The following is a 19,362-nucleotide window of genomic DNA, read 5'->3' on the forward strand; positions in this document are numbered from 1 at the left end:
AAAAAAACAATAAACAGTAAACAATAAACTCTTAGTCAAATATACATGAGGTAGATAACAAATAACAAGGTCAAATAACATTCATGGAAAATTAAATTAGATAAGTTAAATGTAGAGGAATTGTATAAGATAACTTATGTATGATTGTATATGACGGAAATGAGCATTAAGATTAAATAATTGCACTTAAGTGGTGGATAAAGTGATTGCACAAGGAAAGACGTGGATAAGTGTCCAGGTATGTAAGAGTAGATTACATGGCCAGAATTAACATATGTGTTTCCTCCGATGCAAACAGGACATGTCGAAAGTTCATCTTGACACATCTATTCTCATAGCCTGGCCTGCTGCATAACAAGGCTTTACACAACAAGGCTTTTATTTTGAAAAGAGGCGTACCTTCAACTCTCTAACTTGACAGTTGCCTGAGCGGCAAGGATGGAAAAGGACATCTGCCCTTATGTCACATTTACACAAGACCGTCGGCTGAATGGAGAACAAACGCGGTGGGCTTTGTACTCGATCGTTGTGTCGGAGACTGTCCTTCCTGTCTTAATGGAGCACATTATATTCTTTAAATGGACGAGTCATTATTAAGTAACTAGTCTTTCAGGAAGTGCATGGTCAGGCTAAGTATAGACCACCATAGACACTTTTTACCTGGGGATAATTTACTCGCCAGGACTCATTTAACGGGATAGATGTGATTGATTCAGTCTAAGTTTGACGGTATTTGTTGTTTTCCGGGTATATGATACACTGTAGCGAAGCACCGTTAACTGTTACAATAACCGTCGCTTTGCTCTCACCGCTAACCAGCCACCATGGAGGTCGTAGCCGAAAATTCAAAGATACCCCCAGATGAGAGAGATTATGCCCTGACACACTTAGACCTCAAAGTGATCGCCGAGAAGACTGTGGATGCGGAGGGGCAGAGACCCACGTGGAGCGGGAGGCTGGAGTTTATCCTGGCGTCGGTGGGTTACGCGGTGGGACTGGGTAATGTCTGGAGGTTCCCCTACCTGTGCTACAGCAGCGGTGGAGGTAAGACTGCTTTAAGAGGTGAACGATGTTGGCTGTTATAACCCTGATGTGCAAAAATAATCTACAGCAGGGGTGGATTAGGGAGAAATTAACCCAGACATACAAATGTTCAACACATGTAATGAACTTCTCTTGTGCATAGGCTACTTGAGGGTGTTGTTGTAAAAAACAACAAAAAGGTGTATTGTAATAGTCTGCTCTCCTCATGTATGTTAAATACGTTAGGCCAAAAACAAACAATCTCTAAATATATACAACACTATTGACCATGACCTTAGTATTAAACAAACAGTTGGATTTACACTTTTCTGACAATGGCACCTAAAACTGTACATTAGTAACTTTACAAAGGTAGAATCTACGGCTGAGTTGTTGCTCACTGTTCCAGATTAGTGAACTACATGTAATTGAACTAGTAATAAACCACATTTTGAAGTAGCTTGCTGGTAGTTCAACTACATTCCTATGTGCATAGTGATTCAAGTAGTTATATTACTTTCATGCCATTTTTAGTGAAGTTACTGACACAACAAACAAACAATGGTGGGCCGTAAAAAGGAATTTCTTCTCTACTGTAACTGAAGTCCCTTTGACCAGCCCCTCGCGGTTTATTTCCATCCTGATTGTTGTGAAAGCATGCAACACTTCAGTTTTGCATTACAAGTTTTGCATTACACACCAGTCTCAGTCATAACCATGATATAAACAACATCATCGTTTTACAAACAGATTATACAAATAGATATTGTCTTTCATGGTTATAATAACATCTGCATTGTAACAATGACTCTGCACAATTCGGCACAAAGTTGCTGTATATGAACAAAAGCTTCAGGTCGATACCCTTCAGTTTTACTGAACTGACGTAAGCTTTGTGGTTCATTGTAAAGTGTGGGTGTAGACCAATGGATAAATAATAGTGAGTCATTCATTCATAGATATATATGTGTTCTTTCCACAAATAGGAAGCGTTTTTCAATAATAAATACATCAAGACACATTTGTTAAGCGGAAACAGATTTGTTGAAGGTCCCGTATTATGCTCATTTTCAGGTTTAGATTTGTATTTTTGATTTCTCATACTATCTGAATATACCCGTCTCATTAAGACCCCCTACTATCCTAAAGCCCAGTCTGCTTCGATTGGTCAGCGTTTCTTGGTTTTCTGCATCTGCACTCTCTGCGCTTATGCACTGTCATTGCAGTCAAGAAAGGCACTTTCTACCTTTTATAAAGGGAAGTTGTGACATCACAACTATATGTCCTGATGGCTCGTTTAAAGGCACCATTTCTGAATTGTTTCTCAATCAGTTTATGTAGCACCTCAACCTGCTTTATAATAAAAAGACATGAACATCTCACTTTTATAATATGGGGTAATTTTTTCCTGTTATACACTAAGTATGAGTTTAAGTCGGAGACTGAGATTGAGATGCATTATCTAACAATGACACAGCAGTTGCCTAATCATTATACATACCATAGTCAGGAGGTACCACCCACTATTCTTTTCTAATCCTCTGACTCAGGTGCCTTCTTGGTCCCTTATTTCATCATGGTGATCCTGTGTGGCTTTCCTCTGCTCTTCATGGAGTTTTCTATTGGGCAGTACACTCGGTTGGGGCCAGTGCATGCTCTCGCCAAAATCTGTCCCTTGTTGAAAGGTGAGTGACTCTCCAGGCCAAAGTTCCCTCTCATTTGACAAGGATGAACATCTGGTGAATTATCATGTTTTTGTGGAAAGCCTTGCAAAGAGAATATGTTTTTTTTCTTTACTGAAACCATAACTGTAATTATTGAAAGTTAATAACAAATTACATCCCCAAATACGCTAATTATTAACCTTAAGTCCAAGAAATCCCAGTTGATCAATACAGTATGTAAACAAAGAACCTTTGAACTAGATTTTTCCTGGAGAGGACAAGGCATCACATTTATAAATGGTATAAGCAACTAATCCCGATCATTGAATGAGTGGCATTTCTCTGTATTTAGTATTTGCAACAAAAAGTAAAGATGAGACAAGACTTGTACAGAACAAGATGTGTGAAAGCTTTCAAGAACAGAACTACTGTATTTGTTGGGGTGTGAATCAGCAGCACAAACATTTGGGAAACAACATGTACAGCCAAATCGATTGGGAAACAGGCTAAAGAAAATAAGCAGTAGACTGTAGTGATGTCCCAACATGTTACATGCAACCACGACAGCTTGATTAAATATGATATAAAATAAAAAAAAACCTGGGCCATTGCTGCTCCCACTAATATATCATTGTCAGAATATGGAGCAGGAAAAACACATGCCCTGATTTAAATGACTTGCGCACAAGGGATAGATAACTGTCCTTCAGGGAGGAATGCAATGTTATCGTGCCCAGTCTAGTTTTTGAAAGCAGCGCTGCCACCACTCTCCTAAGGAGTTGTTATGCTTGCTTGATTAAATTTTTACTTTAAAACAGGTATAATACTATCAAACAGGACAATTTTAGGATTGGCTAGTGTTCCCCTCAAAAAAATAACACAGCATTATAAATTACAGCTAATTATAAATAATTATAATTATCAGTATACATTAAATGACATTTAGCCTAGCAAAGTTAGTAATATGGTATTTCTGTCCCGGCACACACCTGTAGAACAAAGAATTAGAGGACACATCTTTATTCAGGTTATAATGAACATGTTGTTGTGTGTGTGTTTGTATTTCTTAGGTTAAGCCATGTGTCACGAAGAAAGTGGTTATTTGTTTTTTAGAATGATTTCTTGACTTTTTTCTAAATATTGGGTCAAAATGCCTTTTTTTAACATTGTTTTCATAACACACTTAATCTAATGAGTAACTGGCATCTGTCTGTATATTTGATGCAGCTCCAGAATTGCATCAAATTTTTACCGTTTTCTGTTATTTAAATGTTCAGTTCAGAGGGTTGTGCTACATCGTTGGAATGCTTTTTATCTTCTTTTCTTCAGTCTGATAAATGGATTGATGGATGGGAACTTGTTGAGTGATTAATTTAATCACTGCTGTAATCAACTTTCATTGCCTTTTATTTGATTGTACATCCTCTAAAAATGAATGAACATTGATATATATATATATATCCTTAAATTTGATTTATCTGAATGATAATTAAGGACAGACACTACAGGTACGTTTTTCATGCACTGGTCAATTTTGAGATTTTGGGCTATTTTGCTTCCATAACATGTCTTCTTTCAGACTAGCAGGAAGAAAAGCAAATTAAAACATCCAAATACACAATTTGCTGATAGATTTCTCCAAAGCACATATCTTTTAGACTGTTTTTTCCTCATATTCTGAGCCGTAAACCGTCTCTTCGGTAACATACAACAAACATTCCAGTTTTATTCTGAAAGTTTAACGTACGGATTTGTTAATATATCATTTATACTAAGATTTCTATCACATTACATTCCTGAAAAGATGGTGAAAATAGCTTTTTTTTAAATGGCTGTTGACAGTATTCTCTGAATTATGGCGTGAAAAACCGCTATCCTAAATTCCCTCTGTAAAAACCTTTGACTTAATAAGTCGACAAAATGAAACAAGTATTAAAGAATGTAAGCTTGGCTTCTCAGTTGCATATTTAAACATTGTTGACAGTTTGATGGTTTACCTTGTTCACCTGTAGTGTCTTGCCTTAAGTCAAATGTGGGTCACTGAAGTCTACATCAGTTCTCAATATTAATTTGTTAACCTCATACAAATCATGTGAATCAGTATATGAGTTATTTGTTTTAAAAGAGCAGTGATTAAAGTCATACATGCCAGGAGATATTTGCAAAATCGTAAATCAAACATGATGAATGAAAAGAAATGTGTGGACCCAGAGAGCACTGGCAGTCACCAAACAAGAGCCCAGCCATCAACAATCAATACTTATGGGTGTGAATTGAAAATGCTGTCTGTCTTGTTCTAACTTAAGATTTTTCTCCATAGTTTTCTCATCTCTTTAAAGACAGAGATTATCTACCCGGTCAAAACGTATGGGTCCTTCCCTTGATTTATCGCTCATTTCTTCCTGGTTAATGCTCTGTGCTAAACAAGGGCCAAAGGCAGGTAGTTTTTTTCTGTATGTTCTTTTGATTGATTTCTCTGTGCAACTCAGTGCAGTTTGCTGTGATGTACCTATGATCCGTGATTTAGATGCCCACAAATATATATCACAAATCATCAAATATGCTAATTTACGGCATTATGCTTAATCACAGCATATAAATGTATGATTTTAATCGGTAAGATGTTCTGCCATTGCTTCGTTGATCTCATTTGTCCCGGTGAAGACATCTAGTGGACAGCTGAGGCATGACACTAATAAACTAATAAAAATATAGAAGGGGATAGCTCTAAGTGATTTCCTCCTTCTTGGTCAGCTCTGTATGTTTTTTTTTGAGTACAGCCGACTGATATGTTTCGACAGTTTGAAATTACTTCACAACACGTGTGTTGTGTACCAGTGGAACAGTCAGCCATGTAAGCTAGTTATGTAGAGGGAAAGAGGCAAACAGGCATAACAAAGGAAGGAGCGCTTAATGTGGACCATACAAAGTGGTTCTAGCTGATCCTGGAGCTCAGAGGGGGTTTCCTTTGGTTCTGTCACTATGATGACACAGAGCTGTTTTTCAGCCACCTCTCCTTCCATTTTACCAGATAGTCACACTGGAGCCAGCGGGGCATGGCATTCCAGTCTACAGTGAGTTGAAAAAATGTTTTCAGGAAGCAAAGTTTTTATATACTTTTGCCCTTAGTGGGGAAACATTTCTCTATCATTGTCATGACAAAGTTAACAAAGACGGCAATGACAGCAAAAGATCAAGAATAGGAATAGAAAAAAAATAGTTTGATATTTTTGACAATGCACTTATTCACTCTGTCGCTGAGCGTTAGAGGAAAAGATTGATGCTACTCTACCCCAGTATGGAAAATATGTAGCCTAGCTGGGGCTAGCAGCCAGTAAGGTTAGCTTAGCATAAGCACTGGAAACCAAGCGGCAACCAAATCGTTCCTCAAATGGCCACTTGAGGTTTGCTTTAAACCACCATTGACCCCTGTGTTCAAATGCCCAACATGTTGTACATGTACAAACTGGTACAAAACTTTTTTGGTCTATATATCTAAACAGCTAGACATCACAGAGACTACGTCCATATTTTATACAGTCAATGCTTATAGGGGCTATGTGCCAGACTATTTCTTGTCAGTTACCTGGCAAATTGATACTCCAGAAAATAGCATTTAAAATAATATTTCTCTTTGTGTACGGATTAAACAAACAAGACATGTAGATTTGTGAGATAAGCTAACCTGCTGCAAGCTCCAGCTACATATTTACCATATTAATTCAATTCAATTCAATTCAAATCATAACAAAAGTTATCTCAAGACACTTCACATACAGTTGGCCTTATTCATGATTTAGAGAGGTCCATCAATTCCCCCATGAGCAGCAACAAGCCGCACTTGTTATATACAGTATTATGAGAGTGGTATTGATCTTCTCATCTAACCCTCAACAACTCAGTGAGTCCTCCCTGTCAACACCCTAACGAAATGCCCTTTGGATCAAATAAACTTCTACCTGCTCTAGCGGCCAATCTCTTTAGCTGAGTCAATGCTCTGAGTTATTTGAGGAGGAGACAGGTGGAAGAAAATAGAAACACACCTATGGTACACACACACACACCTGAACTGAAATTTGATGCACAGCTAAGAACCACAGGTGTTAAAGGACTGAATAATTTACATCTGTTGGAGGACTTTGATCTCACTCATTTGGAGCCTATTATATTCACTGGCCTAAGTGACACCATGGAATTTCTAATCCACGGCTCTAGGAATGCCTTTTATCTGTGGCCGAGTCTGCTTGACCTTAGCTTGGCCAGCGCTGAGCAGAGATTAACCTTTCATACTGGTTCCTCTCTGTTGTCTATCTTTATGTAGACTATACCCATAACTTAATCCTGGGCAAAAATAATCGATACTTCCCTGCAGAATATGGAATATGAGGAAAGTGTATTTAAGAAAGTGTACAACTTCTTCCCCACAGATGGCATCATTTCTGTGGAGTTTTCTCTCACTGAATGTCTTCTCCCCCTACGTGTCACTCTGCAGGTGTTGGTCTGGCAACAGTTGTTATCTCCTTCGTGTTCTCAACGTACTACAATGTTCTTATGAGCTGGGCACTTTTCTATTTCTTCAACTCATTCGGAGCGACTCTGCCCTGGAAGTCCTGCAACAATACCTGGAATGCTGTTGGAAACTGCTCCAGTGGTTTCCCCGGCAACGACACCCACTTGCAGTCTGCCAGCCAACAGTTCTTTGAGTGAGGATAAAAATATACTATTTCTATATAGTTTACACTTTTTATGGGACTACTCCAGCTGCTTTTTACATTTACTGGAGGAAGCAGCCCTCATTAAAACCATGTGGTGTTTTTCATAAAGGCCCTATTTTCTTAATCATCTTATATGGAACTTGTGGGTCTTACATAACACTTTTCTGCCAAACGTTTTGGTTATTTTACAGGAGAGATTTCTGTTTTTTGTTTGGGTCTGGAAAAATGTAATATACTCTTGTTCAACCATCAGGGTTCAACAACATGTGAATGAACATTTGTGAACAGTTGTATGGCTGTCTGTCAATTAAATCTGACAAAACTGATGACGCAGATTTCTTTAGATTTGATTGTTAAAGAGATAGTTTTGATTTTTTGGAACTTGAGTTGTATAAGGTACTTATCAATAGCTGGTGTATTACCTACAGTAGCGATATATGGCAGTTGGCACGCCCCTAGTTTGAAGGACAGCCACAGGGGCTAAGCATGTACCTGTAGATGAGAGCAGCACCTAAACATATTTTAGCCTTTAAAAAAATGTTGTTTATTCCTTACCCTTTAAAACACCAACGTTAAACACTAACACAAACAAATGAATCCACTGAGGCAGCAGTAACTCCCATGTCCTGCAAGGTAGGTTTTCAATAATGGAAATCACTTGCTATTTGTATTTTCATGCTTCTTTTTCCTTTATTCCAGTCACAGACTTCTGCAGAAAACCAGTGGCATTGAAGAGTCTGGTGGCCTTCGCTGGGAACTCTTTGGCTATCTCATTATTTCCTGGGTCATCGTGTATTTGTGCATATTTAAAGGAGTCAAATCCACTGGCAAGGTAAGAAGATTTGTTTATGCATAATGGCGTCCTCTGACCTTTTGTCACAGTTAATGTTTGTAATTCAGCAATGTCAGAGATTAAGACCAGGAGGTTTATAGTCAAGGTGTTCATTTTTGTGTTGATTACAGGGATATATATTATATGCTATCGCAGCGGTTCTCAACCTTCAAATCAAATACCCCAAAATTGATACACATTGGTCACAGACCCCAATTTGATAAGATTATGCTTCAGCGACCTCCATCTGAAAACATGTGGTTGTTATTAAGAATAGGAACAGAAATCTATAGTTGTCAGCTACAGTTGAGAACTGTGAGTTACGTTAAACCTATGAGGAGAATAGTCACTCTTAAGACTCTTGCTCACATTGGGCTCATTTCTTAAAATAAACAAATTAACAATTTACCATTTTTCCATGGGACCCTCTGGAACTCCCTCAAGGACCCCAGGGGGTCTATGGACCCCATGACATCTGACGTTTTTTACTCTGAGTTGGTACCATACACGTTTTATGCATCATATTCTACCTCATGTGTTATTTATTTTGCAAGTTGGATACTTTTGTTGCATATTCATTCATCAAGTAGATAAATATGATAAACAAGACAAGCTTCAGACGAAAAAACAAATGATTGCTCCACCAGCTTAGAAGGATGTTATTGTATGAAACAGAGAAGAGCTTTGAAATTGGGTAACAAATGGGGTAATAAATGCATGTTTCTTTGTACGATTTTATGTGATATACTGTACAGTAATGAATCAACTGGAAAGTTTCGACCTTCGTTGTTAAGATAACCTTGAGCTGTTTCATTGAAAGCAAAACACAAATCCTTCTCATAGGTGTGACTGAAAACAGGCCGCAATGGCTCAACTGTTGCAACAAACCCGCACATTGATCAATTTCTGTTTCCCACTGTTTGTGTCACACAGGTTGTATATTTCACTGCCGTATTTCCGTACTTCATTCTGTTTGCCCTGCTCATTAATAATGTGCAGCTTCCTGGGGCCAAGAATGGTATCCTCTACTTTGTGACACCTGTCTGGAGCAAACTGTTTGAAGTCAAGGTGAGACTTAGACTTTGGTTACACATTTGGCATCAGACGGTTGAAACCAACGATCATATACGGTATCACATTTATATTTATATATGTCAGGTTTGCACCCGGCCTGGGCCTTTCTTTGTGGAGTTTGCATGTTCTCCCCGTGTCTGCGTGGGTTTTCTTCGGGTTCTCCGGTTTCCTCCCACAGTCCAAAGACATACAAGTGTTAGGTTCATTGATGACTCTAAATTGTGCCCTGTGATAGACTGGCGTCTTGTCCAGGGTGTACCCCGCCTCAAGCCTGATGTCAGCTGGGATCAGCTCCAGCCCCCCCCGCGACCCCGACAGGGACAAGCGGTTGAAGATGAATGAGTGTATATGTCAGAGAGGGAATTGAATGTAAATAACATTCATTGTCTTGGATTGAAACCTCTCTTTTCAGAGACAAGGCTTGTATCGTTTGTTTGCTCAGGCTTCAAACTCAGCAACATCACTGCATAAATACCTTTTAATCCGGGCATCTTAGAAAGTGAAAGATTTGACTTTGATTTTAGGGACAGCTGCCTTACAGAATGCTAAACTAGATCAGAGCAGAAGTATCAAATCTCTCAAAATAGTCTGGACCGGCTACAGCTGTGTCTTTCTTGACCTCTCAATGGCACACAAGTAAGCTGGATACTTGCTGTACGTACTGTAGGTTTAGTAGTGTAAATGCACAAGAGATAGATTTTCCCAGAGCCCTCCATTTTTCCAGAGCTTTGAAATCCAGGTTTAATTCAACTACACTGAAGTTAATCCCCATGATCTCCTTTATCTCCATCATAGGTTTGGGTTAATGCAGCTGCCCAGGTGTTTAACTCCATTGGGATAGCATTTGGTTCCATGATTTCAATGGCGAGTTACAACAAGTTCAACAACAACATTCTCAGGTAAAGATTCAATACTCTGTGTGGAAAAGCTGTACTCTGTCTTTGACTATGAATATCTTACTAATACTCGACTGTTAGAATGTTATTGGTTCCCTCAGTGCACCAATCAGGAAACCATCACAGACTTGTAAAAGCTCACTGATTCAATTGACTAAAAATACAATAATATTTTACCCTTTACCACAAGTTACTTCCAGACCATCAACTACACAACATACTGGCCAGTGTGCTGTGAGATCAACAGCAGTGCTCTCAATTATCTATGCTATAAAAGCAGATTGCATGTGTTTACTGAGCTTCAGCTGCTCTCTAGTAAGGTCACTCCCATCCTGCAGAGAACTGAAATGAACCCTGTCAATACCCTCCACATAGCTGACCAGGGAGCAATAGAAAGAGTTTGACTTGACTTGTTTTCCTCTCTTCTCTTCCAGGGACGCTTTAATTGTATCATTTACCAACTCATTCACTAGTATCCTGGCTGGCTTTGTGATCTTCTCAGCTATTGGCTACATGGCTCATATACATAACCTCCCGGTGGACAACATAGCTACAGATGGTAAGCATCAAGCCTGGAATGACCATTGCACCACTGTCTCAAAGCATTGTTTTATTTAGTATGAATTTTATGAATAAAGTTATGTCTGGGTTTCAAAGAAATAACTTCGGGAGCATTTTTGCTTCTTTCCGTTGAAAAGCAGATTTCAAGATGTGCGCACATCTGCTTTGAATATTTGAAGTGTGCATGTCACTCAGGGAGTGACATGCACACTTCACTGACACTCCACTGATTTCACACATGAAGTTTAGTTTACTCATCTCGAGGAGTATGAATCAGTCTTTTGTATGATATCTTCTTTGGCTGTAGAGAAGCTATATAAGTAAAAAAATAAATTAATAACCCTGATGATGGCATTCGGGTAAAGCCAGTCTTGCAAACTGGATGTGTAGGGGTTTGAAAGAAGTGAACATTAAGGAAACAGGGAAGATCTAATGAAAGATGCTATTGAGTTGCTTAAGATAATTTTAGAATACAGTGTTTTTGGGTAGATGGTAGTTATTAAACATTATGGGTTAGGTTACATCTTCATGTTTAATGAAATATTCAGTAGATTATTGCTGCATTCAGCCTCATTTTTATTTAACACAACGTCACATTGTTGCAGGTTTAAATGAAATGTCTCTGTGTTGATGTTTGGTAACTAACTACATTCTGTAACTATAATCTACCGTATTTCCAAAGCTGGACCCAAACTAGAGACTAAAACTAAGGATATATCTGCCTTTGATATGTCTGTTGTTTATTTCACTGCAATACTGAATCTCTAGAGGACCCATTTATGTAACTGCTGTAAATTATAGCCATATGTAGCTGCAACATGAGCGCAAGATAGTTTTGTGAATGTGTGTACTGTAGAGTAAATCACTTAACAAAAGATGCCAGTTGTCTGGATAAACATTGAGGGTTTAGGTTACCGGAATTACAAAAAAAACAAACACACAGTGAGTTTTGGCTTCAGTAACCAAATGCTCAAGTAGCTTCAGAGCAGGAGCTTTGTCAGTTAAGTAATGCATTATTAAAAACTGAGACAACTTGGGTTCCACCCGTGGGTCAGACAAGGATCCTGTGAGGTGATCAAAATACTTTATCTCTGTCAGCTCTTTTTCCCCCCTGTCAGCTCCAATAAATGTAGAATGATGACTGCCTTGTGATCCGACCTTCCTGAAAAGGCGTTTTCAGAAGTTATGCTACATAATGACTGCATGGACGTAGCTGGCAAATGGTCGCACAGTTATTGTAATTTCTGCAGTATTTTTGGAAAAGCAGTACCTCTGAATCATTTCAGGGTTTGAGTTTCAGGACAGTAACTCCTACAGGTGGAGGATTAGTGGGTTGCAGCCTGCAATCACACTACAATCACTTTCCTTTATGTTTAACTGTCAAGCTGGCTATAAACAAGTGCACCCGGTTTATTTTGCAAAGAGTGGTCTGATGACATTCTGTGGGGAGATTATTTACAAGTTAAAACTAACCTTCACTGTAGTCATCCTCCAGCACTCACGCCGTCATTCATTCTTTATTAACAATAGAGCTCAGCAGTGTATTGTCTGGTCTCCTTCTTCCATGAAACAGTATCCCATGGTGTTCTTTAACACCTCATGCCTGGCACCAAGCCTCGGTCTGACAACATCCCAGTAGTATGTTCTACAAACAAAATGGGACTGTAATTATGTTAGTCACTTTGCATTTCACTGAATGAGCTGTTTAGAAAAGGATCAGCCCACTGAACATATATATACAGTATACACAGGTATATATGCATATACTGCACATATGCATACGATATACAGTATAGTGACCTCTAGTGGCATTTTGTTCAGTTTGTTTCTACAAAAGAATACCTAAGCTAAACCACAGCTGCAATGGAGAAAAAAAGAATACCCAATGACTAAACAGTTCAGCTAATTTGGATATACAGTAGCAGTTGGGCCTTTTAGGAATAGTTTGATATTTTGGGAAATTTGTGCTTACAGTAAATATTTAACCTGGCTCTGTTCAAAGGTAACAAACACCACCCACCTCCAAAGCAACACCTTTACTGTATTGTGTTTCAGGCCCTGGTTTGGTGTTTGTCGTGTACCCAGAAGTCCTCTCTACCATGCCTATCTTTCAGCTGTGGGCCCCTCTGTTTTTCTTTATGCTGCTCTGTCTGGGCCTGGACAGCCAGGTAAACGTCTCTAACACTTAAGTTTGTCAGGAGGAAGGCACACTTGTGACCCAATAGGTCCACATGTTTTCTTTCCGCTTTCAACATCTATGCACAGGCGGGCTGACCACTTCTCTGTAAGCTTTTACCTTTTAGCCTTGAACATGGAAATGATTAGTCACTTACAATCTAGGAGGCTTGTAAAATATAAAACAGTGCTGCTAACCTAAATGACTGTCCACCTCTAACTAGCATAAATGTACACATAAACTTGCATTAGGATTACTGCAGTTATGACTTTAGTTTTCAACCTGTATTTTTAATGGTACATGCAATTATTATATACCTTTGTATGATCGGAAGAGCTGATGACTGATTTAGCTGATACGTTTGTGTTGTATTTAAAAAGTGTAATAAGTAGTGTTATGTATAGTCTAATTGGCATAAGTATGATTTATAGCTCACTAATTTGATAAAAAAAAAATCACCACATGATCCAAACAGACCAAAAAACAAGTCTACAGCCACACTAACTCGTCTGTGAGCCTGTACATATGGTTTAAAGGCGTTTTAAAGTTTAACAGTGCTTTAAACTAAAGGCTAACATAAAATGCTTAAAGAGAGAGGCACTAAAACAGACGAAGGGTGAACAAAGGTTCATTCAGACGGTATGATAAAAACATTTTGTTTTTTAAACATTAAAGTATTCAAACGTGTTCTAGTAGAGACCAAAAATAAAAGTATGAACATGAAAATGGCAATAAAAACTTTAAAACATGTATAATAATATAGCAGAATACACAGATTTTTATTTCTTGCTGTTGGCATTTGTTGTGAACAACCAACGTGCGTTTTGACCCCTTTCACACATATCTCTATTGTCATGGTTACCAAGCTTTTTGCACAGCCTCACAATTGCACCCCAAACAAAGATGTCTCAAAGTCATAACAAATCAAGAGGCACACAGTAAATGGGATAAACATTTTGAAATGAAGAATGTGTTTTCTGTGTGCCACAGTTTGCAACCGTTGAGGTGGCTATAACGTTCTTAAAAGACGAGTTTGGTCCCCAAATACTGCGCTTCCTCAAGAGAGAAGAGCTGCTGACCCTGGTTGTGTGCATCATTGGATTTGTCCTTGGGATTCCTCATGTTACCAAGGTATAGTATGTAACAGCTTGTTAACATATCTTTGCCCACGTGTGGTAACAGTAGTATCATGGCAGTTTTGTCATTTTGGTCTTCCTCTTCCCCTCTCTCTTCTCCTTCCTGCACAGGGAGGTATCTATGTGTTTCAGCTGATGGACCACTACACTGCTGTGGTCTCCCTGGTGTTCCTGGCTTTCTTTGAAGTTGTTGCTGTCTGTTGGATCTTTGGTAAGACCCACATGACGTTTAAGACCAGATTTTTTTTTGTGGTTCTTGACTTTGAGGCTACCAGGTTTTGCTGCGGCTGGATAACTATTTACTGAATTTACTGAACAGTCCATATCCACAATAGACGGGAATTTGTATTAGTAGTTATTGCAAGTGTTTAATCAGCTGGTGTCATTCTCCATCAGGTGTCCCACGTGTCTGCTTAATGGTCAAGAGGATGCAAGGCAAAACTCCAAACATCTACTTCCGTCTCTGCTGGCTGCTGCTCAGTCCTCTGTTGGTGCTGGTGAGGTTTCAAGAGGGTTATCTGCACAGTTCCATTAATACAGATGGTTGTTTGATATGGTTTTAAATTTCATCCTTTTCCCTACATAGGGTATACTGATCGCCAGCATCGTCCAGTACACTCCTGCTCACTATGGGAAGTACACGTACCCTGGGTGGGCTGAAGGCATTGGCTGGAGCGTCTCACTGGTCTCCATAGTGTGGATCCCACTTGGAGCCATTCAAGAGATCTATAGCAACAGAGGCTCATTTCTTCAGGTGAGTACATGAGTCAATATTCAGACCAATGAATGAATCTTTTGTAGAACAACAAATAATCCTGAGGGGATCATGAATCTGTACAAAATGTCATGGCAATCCCTTCAATAGATGATGTATTTAAGTCTGGACCAAAGTGGTGGGCCCAAAGACTATCAGCCATCCACACAGTTACAAAATAAGTCTAACAGGAGATACTATTTGTTATGTGCAGAGCTGGGGCTATTGCAGGCTAATACCTGTGAATGAGAAATAGGGTTACTGTGTTGTCCTTTTTTGTCTTTGTGCCCGAGCCCACCGGACATGCTTGAACAATATTTTCTAAAAGATTTGTTTCTAAAATGTTGCCTTCTCTAACCCTCAGAGGCTTAAAACAGCTGTGATTTCCACAATAGACCTGGATGCTGATGATCCCCTGCCGGAAAAACAAAACCTAGACAACCCAGCGTCTGAAACCTTGTTTACGTCAGTGGCATGACCAAGAATACAACCAAAGCCATGTCTGTGCATCGCTACATACTAAACCCTGTGATAGGGTATTTGAATGAAAGGTGCTACTTAGTGATGGAATAAACCATCTTTACACAGAGATGCACAATCTGGTGCCTATCATTAAATCATAATTTTATCATATTTGTTCTACCAAAGGACATATTATTTTCTGTATCTTAACGCACTGTACATTTGTACTATAGTACCGTATTCTCTTGAATATAAGACGTCCCTCCTTTTTCAGTCACATTTCAAGGAAAAAAACACTGTCTTATATTAAGGACAATACGGTACTTTAAAAACTCAAACTGCAGTTGACTTTAACAACATGAAAACTCCATATACCTTGTACAAACTGTTTAAAGAAACACCACCAACTAAAGGTTAATTGAATCGAATTTATTAGTGATTTTGTGCCCTGTCCAGACGATGCAGGCATTCATTCCAACCAAAGATTGACATTTAAATTATTATTTCCTCCCTGTTGGGTAATGAACCAGTAAAAATGCCTGGTATATGCAGTAGTGTGTTCTCCTTCAATATGTAAATAATACTGTATTATGCTATGGTAGAGGTATTAAGAGGCTTATTTACTTTTTAGCTAAATAGGTTTATATATTGAATGCTAAAAGGCCACATTTCTTTATCAAGCATGTCACTAAGGGCCTGAAGAGACCTGTTCCATCTCAGAGTATCCTTCAAAAGCAGCAGGGAAACACGGCCTTCTTTGGCCTTAATGTTTTTGATGACAGCCAGCGTTATCTTTGTGGCCTTTAAAGCCGTAACACATTGTGATGTTCTGTTTAATGATACATTGAGGCTATCCTTATCTACTTGTAAATGAGACTCTTTTTTTTTAATTATTTTTGGTGGTTTGCACCTGGAATTGTAAAGACCTGCTGTAATGTCTCCTTTGTTTGTTCTTGATAGCAGTGTGTTGTTAATCTCAAGACATAACAGAAAAGGTTAAATAGATATATTTACAGAAGTGCAACAGAACTAGTGAACAGTTGCGAAACCTGTTCTAGTTTGTCAGTGTTTTTTTACACTGCTGGTGCAAACTTAAAAATGTTTGACTTTACGATTGACGTAGACTGCCTGAATGCATCATTAATTTTGACCTCTGAGTGGTTAGACAGTGTCATTTTGGTAGGAGGAGCAGGTTCAGGTGGGCCTTCAGAGGCACCAGCCTCAGAAATGGGACACAGCTTATGTCTCAGCCTGAACAGAGGAGAGTTGCACTGACAATGACACTTATTTTTTAGCATTTTAACTTTCCAGCCTTTTGCCTCAACACCCTTCACATAAAGTGCAAACACAAGCAGAGGTATTTGAATAGAAAACAAAAGCATAAACAGTACCGATTACAAACAAGCATGTTTTACATGCATTTAAATTGTGGATTTCTCTCAAATGCACTGTGTTAAGATGTTTTTTTTAATGCAATATGCTGCAAATGCTTCAGAGAGAGACTTGTGAGTGTTGTGGTCCAGGCAGCAAGTTAATGTTGTACCGATGTGTTCTGAGCTCAGATGTGGTGAGTCAGTGCTGGGATTTGAGTTGGGAGTGAGTTAATGTTACTTTTCAGCAATGGATTTGACATTATTTTTTAACCATCTTAAAACATGCAACTCACATGAGTTTCAGAGATTATAAATGGTGCCTTTGATCTGCTTCTGTACAGCTGAATTGTGCTAATGAGGGTAATCTTGGTGGGGGCAAGACTTATCTGGTAATCTGGTAACTCTCCATTGAGTGTCTCATATTACATTGACCCAAAACCTGTAGTTAATCACTGACTGACTGTTTTATCTCAAACTTCTTAACAGACAAAGAAGCCAAAAAGTTTACTTTGGTGTGAACATTATTTATTTTAACTCAAGCTTTAACTTTGAGATTGTTCACTAGTTTAAAGTAATGTTGTTGTTGTTTTTTTTTTTTACTGATTAACCTCTTGTCTCGAAGTCAGGGAAGTTTTTAAGGTGAAATTGTACTGGATTCCAAATTCTGTGGGACTGTACGCTTTGAGTTAATATATTATGTAGACAAACAGCTCAACTGGAAAGGACCAGAGGAGATACCTGTATGTGTTAGTTGAAAAGTCCTACTAGACTGTCTAAAACCTGCCCTACATTGCTTTCATTGCCTTTTCTGTCTTATTAGGTAGTTTATCAAACAAACCCTCGTTCATGAGTGCCTTTTTTAAATCACAAGTACTGACTAACATGCTCTGATAATAAATGCTCAAAACACCTGAATAAGATTTTTAAATGATGCAAGGAACAACTCAATAGGTTTCTCTATGACGTCTGCATTTAACTCCTTTTAAAAGTTTAAAAAGGTGAAAATGCTGTCACTCCAGTTTTGTCTTTGTTTCATATTTGTGAAAAACAAAACAAAAAAATCACAAGAGAAGCATCATGGAACTTAATGTTACCTGCCTAAAGTGCCTTTCATGAAAAGGGGTTTGTTCTTAGACGACCTTTATTGAATCTAACGACCCAAAATTTTATTTAAGAGTTTGTGTATATGTTTTTTTTTGTTATTGTTGTTAGCAGCATTTATTTACTTTGTGTGAAAAATTGTATCAGGTGTTTAAACATGCAAGGTAAATTTAGAAGCACTCATACGACATAATAGGTCACTGTTTACATTTTTTTTTTTTAATTAGACTTTTAATATGAACTAAAGTGATTGTAATAGGCTATTAACAGAATTATGTGTTTAAAACATCAGAAATTAAAAAGTGTGGGTTATTTGGTTAAAAAAAAACGAGTTGGACAGTCATGTGCTATGATGTACTGCCAATGTCGGTTTTCCATACTTGTAGATTTCATTGATTAGTTTCCGATGATCCTCTCAGCTGCTTCAGGTTCTGGCCAAATGAAAACCCGCAGAAGCTCTTTGATCCATGAAACAAGACTGTTCATCCCTCATTTGAAACATTCTCTAATACACAAGCCCATTTTAAACGTGTGACTCAATGCTATTATATCATTTATTGCAGTCCCATGCTGTTGCTCTTAGTGTCTGCAGTGAAACCTGCAGCGTTGTCACATTCATGCTGATCAGACATTATGCTAAACAACTATTTATTTGTAAGGTGAGATGGATTTTTCAAATTCAAGACTCAACCGTGTTTTCTCATGTTTTATGTTTGTCTCTTTACCGAACTGAATGTTGATTTTTCATATCAGTGACTATGTTTCATTATTCTTACTATTTTTTAAATCATATTTCTACTGTGCTGCTGTTTCTGTGTCAATTTGTGTTGTCTTAACATTTTGTTAAATAAAAATCCTTTGTTCTTACTCTGGTGTCAGTGAATAACTCTGCATCACTACCTCAGAGTCACTGGGTGGCAGCACAGCAGCATAAATCTGTTTTACACTTGTGCCGTATACCTGTATATCTGAAATCAGTTTGTTGCAGGGCTTTCAATAGTTTGGTCCCAAAATATTTCAGCATGGGAAAAATTTTAGCATTCAATAGCATGTTGACAGCAAAAAAACAAAACTCAAAGACTTTCTAGATGCTCTATTGCTTTATTCACACTATTCTAACTCTGGTGGTTTGCTTTGTATTTCTATTTTGATGCATACAAAATGTAATACAACTTTTCAGAATAGCTGTTAAAAACAACATTCCACATAATGCTCTACCTTACGGGCATGGTGCCTTCAAACAATAATAGAAAAAACCCACTTATTACTACAGTATTTGCTGCTGATGCAATGTATGTTATTAATGTTATTGGAAATGACAGAGTAAGACATTTTTATCCACTAAGAGGTTATAAATTCATTGAAGCATTAATTTAAACTGCCTACCAGCAGCACCAGTACATACAGTATATTTTCAGAATTGATGACCGCACTTGGAATTGAACTACTGTCCACAGAGACACTGAGTGTAAAAGAGAGCAGACCCCGGACAGATCTGAATGCAGTGCTCTAAGAGCTTTGGAAGTTAATTAGACCCCTTGTCATGGAGTGGTGCTGCAGCAGCAGCAGCGCCCTTAGCAGCAATGTACGTTAAT

The 19,362-nt window shown here is 38.3% G+C and overlaps 1 protein-coding gene across 1 annotated transcript; it reads left to right on the forward strand.

The window, feature by feature from the left end:
* The first annotated feature begins 491 nt into the window (after positions 1 to 491).
* Positions 492 to 18,568, forward strand: LOC310946079 (sodium- and chloride-dependent GABA transporter ine). The gene is made up of 13 exons (XM_083912380.1): positions 492 to 1,044; positions 2,574 to 2,708; positions 7,180 to 7,390; positions 8,102 to 8,234; positions 9,168 to 9,302; positions 10,104 to 10,207; positions 10,639 to 10,763; positions 12,821 to 12,933; positions 13,932 to 14,072; positions 14,189 to 14,288; positions 14,474 to 14,574; positions 14,664 to 14,831; positions 15,196 to 18,568. Exons 1-13 carry the CDS (start codon positions 825 to 827, stop codon positions 15,307 to 15,309), a joined length of 1,800 nt encoding a protein of 599 aa, XP_083768506.1. The 5' UTR covers positions 492 to 824; the 3' UTR covers positions 15,310 to 18,568.
* Positions 18,569 to 19,362: the final 794 nt, after the last annotated feature.

The sequence above is a fragment of the Echiichthys vipera genome, assembly GCF_963691815.1.
Source record: "Echiichthys vipera genome assembly, chromosome: 4".
NCBI classification, from domain to species: domain Eukaryota; kingdom Metazoa; phylum Chordata; class Actinopteri; order Perciformes; family Trachinidae; genus Echiichthys; species Echiichthys vipera.

What these genes read in the sequence shown, in the direction of transcription:
- LOC310946079 (XM_083912380.1), top strand. Translation starts at nt 825, where the DNA reads ATGGAGGTCGTAGCCGAAAATTCAAAGATACCCCCAGATGAGAGAGAT. An exon ending in GCCAGCCAACAGTTCTTTGA is followed by an intron (nt 7,391 to 8,101) that starts GTGAGGATAAAA and finishes CCTTTATTCCAG; the next exon opens with TCACAGACTTCTGCAGAAAA. An exon ending in ACAGAGGCTCATTTCTTCAG is followed by an intron (nt 14,832 to 15,195) that starts GTGAGTACATGA and finishes TCTAACCCTCAG; the next exon opens with AGGCTTAAAACAGCTGTGAT.